General features: G+C 35.9%; 1 protein-coding gene across 1 annotated transcript; it reads left to right on the forward strand.

Moving 5' to 3' along the window:
* The first annotated feature begins 364 nt into the window (after positions 1–364).
* LOC138323785 (uncharacterized) lies at positions 365–10,385 on the forward strand. The gene is made up of 13 exons (XM_069268630.1): positions 365–562; positions 1,293–1,554; positions 1,833–1,929; positions 2,333–2,466; positions 2,695–2,760; positions 2,914–3,055; positions 3,246–3,406; positions 3,540–3,712; positions 5,684–5,794; positions 5,941–6,002; positions 6,746–6,805; positions 8,688–8,921; positions 9,161–10,385. Exons 1-13 carry the CDS (start codon positions 498–500, stop codon positions 9,706–9,708), a joined length of 2,115 nt encoding a protein of 704 aa, XP_069124731.1. The 5' UTR covers positions 365–497; the 3' UTR covers positions 9,709–10,385.
* Positions 10,386–10,609: the final 224 nt, after the last annotated feature.

Genomic DNA, 10,609 nt, shown 5'->3' on the forward strand with positions numbered 1-10,609 from the left:
GTGAAGTGTGCCTTGCTAAAGGTAATGAATTTCCTCAAAGTTAAAAGATTCGCTATTCTGGTAAACAGTATAGATCGAAAAAAGAAATTAGGCATTACGTTAATCTTACCGGAAACAGCTTCGGGCACGTGTTCAAAGAATGGTGTAGGTGGCGCAATACTCGCAGTGAGTGAAGAGAAAAACCGGAAATATATACCAATAAAATAGTCCATAATTTGTCTAAATATTATCACCAAAGAAGTGCAAAAAAACTTGTCGTTTCTTCAATATTTCTCGAATGAATAAATGTATATTCTAAAATATAATTAAAAATGTTATAATCAACTAAGCTTATATTAAATATTCAGACAGTGACGTAATTGCGCATGAATATCACCATCCGGTCTGGTCGTACGAGAAGCAGGGTGTTTTTAACTTAGAAGAACGAAAAGAGACGACAAAAGAACATCGCAGCTACATATTCCTGAGCTTTTATTGAATCACAAACAAAATTCAAAATGTCATACAGAGACAGAATGTTCGATTCTTCCAGTCGTTCGGGGGGGGGGGGGGGATTCTTCCAGTCGTTCAATAGAAAAGGTTAACTATTGTTGAATTTAAAGATGTAAACATAGGGGGGGGGGGGGGGGGGTTTTAGATCAACTCTGAGTCTGTCGGTATGACGCCATGTTGAATATTTCTATATATACGACCAAATTTTCTGATGTTTAAGAAAGCAATATAGAAACAAAATCTATGACTTGCATCAAATCGTCTAAGGTTGTTTCCACCTTATATTATATGTTTACATGTTCATATGTTTAGTAGTTAAATTTCATTATAAATTCGATCATGAAATTTCCTGACCTTGCGCTTGGGAGAGAGAAACCTCGTGACATGTGAACGACCATTCATTGGATATATTCGTTCCTTTGATGCGTAGATCTACGGAGACATTTTATTAAGTCAGGAAATATTCTTAAAGTGGAAATGTCATAATAACAATTTAAAAAATATTAACAATATTTCATTTAATGGACTGGACAGAAATGTTTCCATTCTCAATGTTGTACACTATTGATGTGGATGAAAATTGACATTATATGCAATTAGATGTTTATATTAAAAGCCTGTATTTTGACCTATACCTTAATTTGAAGTGGTAAAGCTTTCTCATTGGGCCATTTAGCGAAGGAAATATATTCATTTAAAATAAATATTGGCCATGGGGGAGTCTTTGACTTAAATTCTTTCAGATGAACTTGTTCCTCTGCATTTTTCACTTATATCTTAATGCTTTCTCTATTGTATAGATTTGGAGGAAATAATGGAAAGTTGCCTGGTGGGTTTCCGTCACGCTTTGGACAGGGAGGAGGAAGTGGAGGCGGTCGCTTTGGAAGTGGAGGTAGAGGAGGTGGTGGTGGCGGGGGTTTTGGTGGAGGAATGCGAGGAAAGCTTGACAAGAACAGTCAACCAGGTCAAAACCTTAGAAAGCCAAGATGGGAGTCTGAACGATTGATACCATTTGAGAAGAATTTTTATCGTGAACACCCAAAAGCTGCTAACAGAGATCCTGTAAGTTTATTAGATCCATATATCCAATACAAGAGACAGTGTTTAGGAGTATTGAAAGATTTGTTATCAAACATTACACAGAAAATAACTTTTAGTTATAAATGAAATATTGACTTACATTTAATAGTAATTCATTCCTAAATCCAAACAGATGCCCTGGCATGATAATTTATTTTCCCTTGTGTAAAATGGAGATACGTGATGATTTTATTTTTATTTTTTTTGTAGTTTGATATGTTACTGAGTAAGTTTTATTTTTATATATTTTTTATTTACAGAATGAAATTGCTGCATTTTTTGATTCCAACAAGATAACTTTCAAAGGAAGCAATCCTCCAAAACCTGTTCTAACATTTGAAGAAGCAGGACTTCCAGGTAAGTTTTATTTTTTAAATATCTTAAATACCAACAAATTGTTCAATCTTATTTGGTTGCCAAGTAAACTGTTATAATGTACCAGCATATTTCCATGGAAGTTCCATCTTAGAGTCAAGGTAAAAACCCTCATTGGATCGGTAAAAGGTACTTACAAAAACATCTAGATTCAGTGAGTCAGATGGGGCCATTTTGCCAATAGTCTTCGAGATTTCCGGAAGTTTTTGGAAATCCTTAATCCTTTTATTAAAACCCCATAATGTCCTTAAAAATTGAAATCAATCTGAATCACTGAAAACATATGATTTATATCATAAATAGTAAAAATTTCCTTGGTTCTTGACCAATAACAGCTATATTTCACTCTGAAAAACGTAATCAAATTAATTTGGTTTCTTTACAGAATACGTCATGGCTTCATTCAGACGTCAGGCTTGGACTGCTCCAACAGCCATTCAAGCTGCTGGTTGGCCTATTGCTTTGTCTGGAAGAGATTTTGTAGGAATTGCACAAACTGGCTCAGGCAAAACTGCTGGTGTGAGTATTTGTTTTATGTCAAAGGGTGAATAGGTGGTGGTTCATTATGAATTTATTTTGATATTTTTAAGAATTTATAATAATATTTTTTCACTTTAAAGAGAAAATAATTATATTAACTAATTCTTATTTTCAATGACAAATAAATAATATGTCAAGTAATCTGATAACATGTTGATTCCTTTAATCATATTAACAAGATTCAATATTATCTGCTTTTAATTGCAGTTCATCTGCCCAGCTACCGTACATATCATGGCCCAACCCAACCTGCAACCACGTGATGGACCTATTGTAAGTATTGTATATATATGGTTTTGCTGTATGTTAAATAACATCATTCCTTGTAAAGCATAATAGAGGTTAATTGTAAAGAATCCTGATTCAGTTTCCTTCTGACACCATTTACTTTCCACTAATGACTCATACATTTCCCTTAATATGCAGGTGTTGGTATTAGTTCCAACTCGAGAGCTAGCTCAACAGGTACAGGAAGTTGCAATTGAGTTTGGTCAGAGTTCAAGGATAAGAAGTGTATGTGTTTATGGTGGATCTCCCAAAGGCCCTCAAATCAGAGACTTGGAGAGAGGTAAGACAAAGAAATATTTGGGGGGGGGGGGGATATTGAACTACAGTGGTTACAAAGATTTGACAAAAAGTGCTGAAATTCTGATGCTAAAATTGATTATGCGTTAATCATAAATGTTAGTTGAGATAGTACCATACAAGTCCTAAGGTTCGTAAACCTGAAACTTATTTTATCTGCTATGATTTTTCAGGAGCTGAAATATGTATTGCCACACCTGGAAGACTCATAGATCTTCTTGAAGCTGGAAAGACTACACTGAAAAGAACAACTTACTTGGTGCTGGATGAAGCAGATAGAATGTTGGACATGGGATTTGAGCCCCAGATCCGTAAAATTTTGGAACAAATTCGTGTAAGTAAAAAGATTTGTTTTTCATGGATAATATTATATTAAACTGCTTGGTCAATAATATCTGTGTTAATTATTTCATACTATTGATGAAAAAAAATTATTTGTATATTATTTTGTTTGCAATCTGTTTTAGCCTGATCGCCAGACACTCATGTGGAGTGCGACATGGCCCAAAGAAGTAAGAAAACTTGCTGAAGATTTTCTGAAAGAGTATGTACAACTCAACATTGGAGCCCTGCAATTGAGTGCAAACCACAATATCCTTCAGATTATAGATGTGTGCAATGACTCAGAAAAGGATTACAAGTAAGTAAAAAATAAATCCTTTTAAATTCTCTCGGTAACCAACTGTTTTGGAATACATTTCTTTTTAACTTCAGTAAACTTATACATTGTATCATTCAAATAATGAAAACTGCATGCATGCAGGGCAAGAAATATCCCAGGTCCGATGGGCCGAGACCATTAAAATATGCTCCCGGGCAAGTGTAAATTGGTGTAAACTTGCCCGGTTTTAATGTTAATTACCCTGTTTTGAGTAAAATCAGACTGAAATCTTAAATTCAGGCAAGTGGTTTTCAAAGTAAGTTTCTTGCCCTGGCATGTATACATTACCTGAATATATTGAACCATGATAGAGGGCAGATGATCAGTTAAGTTTGTTCATTTTTAATTAAAATTGCTTAGAATGAACTTGTGTACATTTCTTTGTGGATTCTTTCAATATTTTAACTTGCACAATTATACTAGCTGTGGTTATTTCATGAATTATTTGTTCTGTTACCGTACATATCATGGCCCAACCCAACCTGCAACCACGTGATGGACCTCGTTGTAAGTATTGTATATATATGATTTTGCTGTATGTTAAATAATATCATTCCTTGTAAAGCATAATAGAGGTTAATTGTAAAGAATCCTGATTCAGTTTCCTTCTGACACCATTTACTTTCCACTAATGACTCATACATTTCCCTTAATATGCAGGTGTTGGTATTAGTTCCAACTCGAGAGCTAGCTCAACAGGTACAGGAAGTTGCAATTGAGTTTGGTCAGAGTTCAAGGATAAGAAGTGTATGTGTTTATGGTGGATCTCCCAAAGGCCCTCAAATCAGAGACTTGGAGAGAGGTAAGACAAAGAAATATTGGGGGGGGGGGGGGGGGTATTGAACTACAGTGGTTACAAAGATTTGACAAAAAGTGCTGAAATTCTGATGCTAAAATTGATTATGCGTTAGTTTTAATCCTAAATGTTAGTTGAGATAGTACCATACAAGTCCTAAGGTTCGTAAACCTGAAACTTATTTTATCTGCTATGATTTTTCAGGAGCTGAAATATGTATTGCCACACCTGGAAGACTCATAGATCTTCTTGAAGCTGGAAAGACTACACTGAAAAGAACAACTTACTTGGTGCTGGATGAAGCAGATAGAATGTTGGACATGGGATTTGAGCCCCAGATCCGTAAAATTTTGGAACAAATTCGTGTAAGTAAAAAGATTTGTTTTTCATGGATGATATTATATTAAACTGCTTGGTCAATAATATCTGTGTTAATTATTTCATACTATTGATGAAAAAAAATTATTTGTATGTTATTTTGTTTGCAATCTGTTTTAGCCTGATCGCCAGACACTCATGTGGAGTGCAACATGGCCCAAAGAAGTAAGAAAACTTGCTGAAGATTTTCTGAAAGAGTATGTACAACTCAACATTGGAGCCCTGCAATTGAGTGCAAACCACAATATCCTTCAGATTATAGATGTGTGCAATGACTCAGAAAAGGATTACAAGTAAGTAAAAAATAAATCCTTTTAAATTCTCTCGGTAACCAACTGTTTTGGAATACATTTCTTTTTAACTTCAGTAAACTTATACATTGTATCATTCAAATAATGAAAACTGCATGCATGCAGGGCAAGAAATATCCCAGGTCCCGATGGGCCGAGACCATTAAAATATGCTCCCGGGCAAGTGTAAATTGGTGTAAAACTTGCCCGGTTTTAATGTTAATTACCCTGTTTTGAGTAAAATCAGACTGAAATCTTAAAATTCAGGCAAGTGGTTTTCAAAGTAAGTTTCTTGCCCTGGCATGTATACATTACCTGAATATATTGAACCATGATAGAGGGCAGATGATCAGTTAAGTTTGTTCATTTTTAATTAAAATTGCTTAGAATGAACTTGTGTACATTTCTTTGTGGATTCTTTCAATATTTTAACTTGCACAATTATACTAGCTGTGGTTATTTCATGAATTATTTGTCTGTTTACAGGTTGTTGAAATTGCTCGAGGAAATCATGCAAGAGAAGGAAAATAAAACACTGGTGTTCACAGAGACAAAGAGGAGAGCTGATGAATTGTCTCGTAAAATGAGGAGAGAAGGGTTAGTTTGTTTTAGTGACAGCAGTTATTCATACAATAGTAAAATGATCTTTATACTTTTGTTTGGAAAACTATTTAATTCAATATATAATTATCATTTGATAATTATTGTGGTTACCTTATTATATCATTATTTTTTTCTTATAGGTGGCCAGTTATGTGTATTCATGGTGACAAGTCCCAACCAGAGAGAGACTGGGTACTCAGTGGTAAGTACAGTTTGAAAAGTTTCTGTTAATCAAAATAACATTGAATTAACAACTGTCAGTCCATGCAAAATATGCTGGTCCGACGGACATGTCCGGTTAAAATCAGTTGTGGTCCGGCAAGTCATCACGTTTTTCTGGACCAAATGACCGGCATATGTTTTCTACCTAGTCACGTGAAGAGTCAACGTCACTTGACCATTTGAAACTATGGTGTTAGAATCACTGTAGTCAAGTGCTTTGGCAACCGGTACTGACCTTTGTCGTCATTGATTTTGCGTGATATTTTAGCAACATGCTTCGGTATGTTACTGGGGCAAAGCCTGGCAAACACTACCAAATGTCAGTAGAATGTGTCTTAGTGGTTTATTTTTAGTTATTGAACAGTAAGTACATATCAGTTTGGTTTTTTATTGACTGGTAAGTATTTGAAGTTGTCTTAAACAAAATGTCCTGTAAAAGTTGTTTCGGTCCGGCATGCTTAGGATAGTTACCTGACCGAATGCCCTGTTAGAAATTCTGTATTTTGCATGGACTGAACTGTTTCAACAAAAAAATAAATCAAAGCATAACAAATGTGACATTCCGCGCCAACACCAGATATACATAGGTTTACAATATTGTGCTTAAATCCAACTGTCTGCTATAAATATAACTTCTATTTTCATACTTAGATCCAAAGTCTTTTACTAATGACATACTATTTGTGCACATTGTGAAAAAATCCTTTTATTTTTGCATTGCAGAGTTCAGAAATGGACGTACACCAATTCTTATTGCAACAGATGTAGCTTCCCGTGGTCTAGGTTTGTATTCATGCAAAATCCATCTTCTCCTAATATATGTTTCGTTTTATCACATCATTCATTTTGTTTGTTCAAATGCATACAAAAATTCTCTAGCTCTAAATGCTTCCATAATTATCTTTCATGGCTTCCTCCCAAATAATTGCTGTTGTCATCAAAAAAACATTCTCTATATGCTATATTAATTTATCAAATTTCATTTGTGCAGTAATTCATTAATGTTGTTCAAGATTTGTTTTATAGCAACTTGAACACGGAAGCTGGACCGGCATGACAGATGTATGTAGAGGCAAGGAGGGGGAGTAGCTAATATCTATGTAAGGTAGTCTCTCTTGGGCCTGGTTTTCAACGGAAAACATTAGGCTATGTGTATGAATGTGACCTTGAACGTTTATAGAACTTGAGACTGCCAGGATTTGGTAGCAACCAATTTTTTTGGCTAATGAATTTTTAAAACAAAATTTAATCAATGCTGCAAGAGCCAAGCCGGTTTGTACTTTGTTCATGATGGCAATCTGACATGTACGAAAGGGTCAGCTGCTCGGCAGTTTCAACACCAGAGATTTTTGCTATATGGACAGATAAAGAACGAGAGTCAAATGCCTCGCTGATGGAAAGCCCTCTTGTCTCTCCCTCACTGCATCAGAATTTTGTCATGTCGGATTTCAGCTGCGATAACAAGTATGTACGTAAATTACGAGTTGAAATGGAACTTTGCTTGGCATCCGAACTGACTACAGACTGCTTACCGTGGAATTGTGCCTGAATTATTTCGGGGAATAAGTGGATTCTGGTTGATTGAGAAAATTGTATGTAGATTCGGGAAAAACAAATTGCATACAAGTGAACAGGCCAAGGTATTTGTAGATGAATTATGCACTCCAGTGCGAGCTTGAATCATGAACTGTCTGCACAACATGTCTTCTTAATGGCTCCTAACTTTTCAAGAAAAAAAAGTTCTGTAAGTAACGTTGGCAAAGGGTTGACATACTATAAATGCAATTCAATTGTTCGAAATTGAGCTTAAGCTATAATTGGTGTAAAATATTATATTATATTATAAATATTAACTGTTTATAGGTATTGCAGTGCAATCATGTATTTGCTTTCCTTTTACTATCAAGTGTTTTTATTGTTATGGTATTTCAATCGCGCACAAAATTAGCGTTTAGAAACTATTTAAAAGTCATTACAACATACATTTAACTGTGGATGTGCAATGTATTAATTTGTGCAGTTATCAATATTTCAAGTTTTCAACAATCTTGCGCGTAGAAAATGTCTAGTAGTTAATTTCTTTTGAGTTCGTGATAAATATATAATGTGGAGCTAAAGTGGGGATGTGTAGACATGAAAACTCATGAGGAGATATCTCACCAAACTTCTGGAGTGCATTGGTTTAGAAGTCAGTCTCGGAGCAAAGTACCAGCAAAGCCATCAGTTACTCTAACAAAGAGAGATGCATGCTCCCTCATGTGTGCACCTGATGATAGGATTGTGATTACCCTGGGGTTACAGGTAGAAGTTCAGCTGGGTGATACTTTAAGGTAAGTCAAGTCAAGGTAAGTGAGCTTTATAGAAAAGGTGACCCAGGGTTAATTATGCATTATTTATTATAAGACTTGTCAAAACATGAAGGCTATTGGGAGTATGCATTTGATGGTTTTCAACTTTTATAGTACGAATAGTGATCTGATTGAAGGTTGTGTAGATTTTCAGAAAGATGGGATTCTGATCCTGCAGCTTTGGAAATTGTTTTGTTTTCAGATGTTTGGTGAAGTAAGTTAAGTTTTCAAGGTTTCTGCTATTTCTTATACGTTGTTCTGTTCTTTTCCTTGGTTGCTTTTGTGTGTTGATTACGACACATTGCAACTTTCAACAGATGTGGAAGACATTAAGTTTGTCATAAACTTTGACTACCCCTCAAGCTCTGAGGACTATGTACATAGAATTGGGCGTACTGCCAGGGCAGGCAACACTGGAACTGCTTACACATTCTTCACCCCTGACAATGTCAAACAAGCTAATGATCTAGTCAATGTTCTGCGAGAGGCCAACCAAGTCATCAATCCAAAACTCCTTCAGTTGGCAGAGAACTCCAGATTTGGATTCAAAGGTAAGTTGTGTTTAAGTTAAATAATTCATCTAGGCTACGAGTGTTCAATATAACAATGATTTTATTTCTTTCGAAAGTTTACTGTCCCTATGAATATTAAGTAAGGTCTGAAAAAGAAAAGCTGTGGCCATATGTTGCTGTTTTATTGAAAAATATTTTTACATTTATAAAAATTAGATTTACAGATGTACAGATTCTATAATAATAGTAATGGTTGATTTCCCCCTTCCCCTTTTCAGGTCGCAGCAGGGCACGAGGACGTGATGATAGAGGCAGTCGGTTTGGAGGTCGCGATTCATTTGGTTCTAGAGATAGAGGATCTTCTCGCGGGGGACGTGGTGGATTCGGAGGGAGCAGGGGTGGATTTAGTGATGGTGGTGGTTCCAACTTCAACAGAGACAGATCAGGTGGAGGTTCTGTAGGTGGAGGTAACAGGTTCTCTGGTCAGGGGGCTTCAAGATTTGGTGGGGCCAGCAACAACTCAACAAATAACTCATATGGCAACAATGCCAACAAAAGCTATGGACAAGGTGGTGCCAACAACTATGGCGGTCAAAACATGAATGGAAACTATGGAGGACATCAACAGTCACAACAGAATGGCTATGGTAATAGTGGAGCGAACAACAGTGCCGGCAAACCCAAGGACTTGTCAAATATGGCTTATATGTACAGCCAATGGATGCAGCAATCTCAAAAACCAAACCAAGCCCCAATCTCTAATGGCAATCCACCACCACCACCAGCGCCGCCCAAGTTCCCTCCCCCACCACCACCATCTATGTGATGATATATAGTTTTTAGAGTTCACAAAATTTCGGTGCAAGTGGAATTTTATTTATTATTGAACTTTACTTTTAGTTCCACTATTTGTCGACGTCGTATTCCATGGTGATGTCAGTTGGTTGATGTTGTCTGTATGAATGGTTGTGAGTGTGTGAGATTTGGTAAGTGTGTGGAGCGAGTGTAAAGGAATGGGATAGTTGAGCAAGAGGACATATCATCTGTCAACATTTTTGTGGTTACCGGGCCTTTCATGGCTGAAGGAATTCCTGAACAAAGGTAGATAGACATTTTTACTGTGATGCATTCTCTTTTGTTGTCCAATGTTGTCATTAATTGGGCAGGAAAGCATCAGGGAACAATGTTATTTTTTGCAAATAAGGTACTGTCTCTTTAGGAAATATTGAAAAGAAATCCAAAATATGGGGACGAGGAAGTTGATATTTGGAGTTTTACAAGATTAATGCACAATTTATTTCAGGGAACAATTTTTTAAACATCTTTGATAATGTTGCACTATCTCGTTCATCATTTGAGAGCAGAAGGGTAGGGCATCATTTTTTGGGAGCTATCATGATCATTTTAAAGTCATTCAAAAATATTTTACACATTCTGTTCTCATCAGGTATGAGTAAATGTTTAATACTTGATATTTTTTGGAAATTAAAAATGTCAATAATATTTTGTCTTTGTTATTGTTACTAGCCAGTTGCTTGAGAGCTTAAGCTGTGGTACAATGTCTGTCGAATATTATTACCAGTTCATGCTTGAAGTTATATGTGCCATAATTTTCGTGTACAAATCAAGAAGAGCTAACGTCAACAGTGCAGTAAAAACGGTATACACTGTCAAACATAGAAGCCATGCCATCTTCCATTTCATATAACATATTTACAGTGATGTTA

This window comes from Argopecten irradians, chromosome 5, assembly GCF_041381155.1.
Source record: "Argopecten irradians isolate NY chromosome 5, Ai_NY, whole genome shotgun sequence".
Lineage (NCBI taxonomy): Eukaryota > Metazoa > Mollusca > Bivalvia > Pectinida > Pectinidae > Argopecten > Argopecten irradians.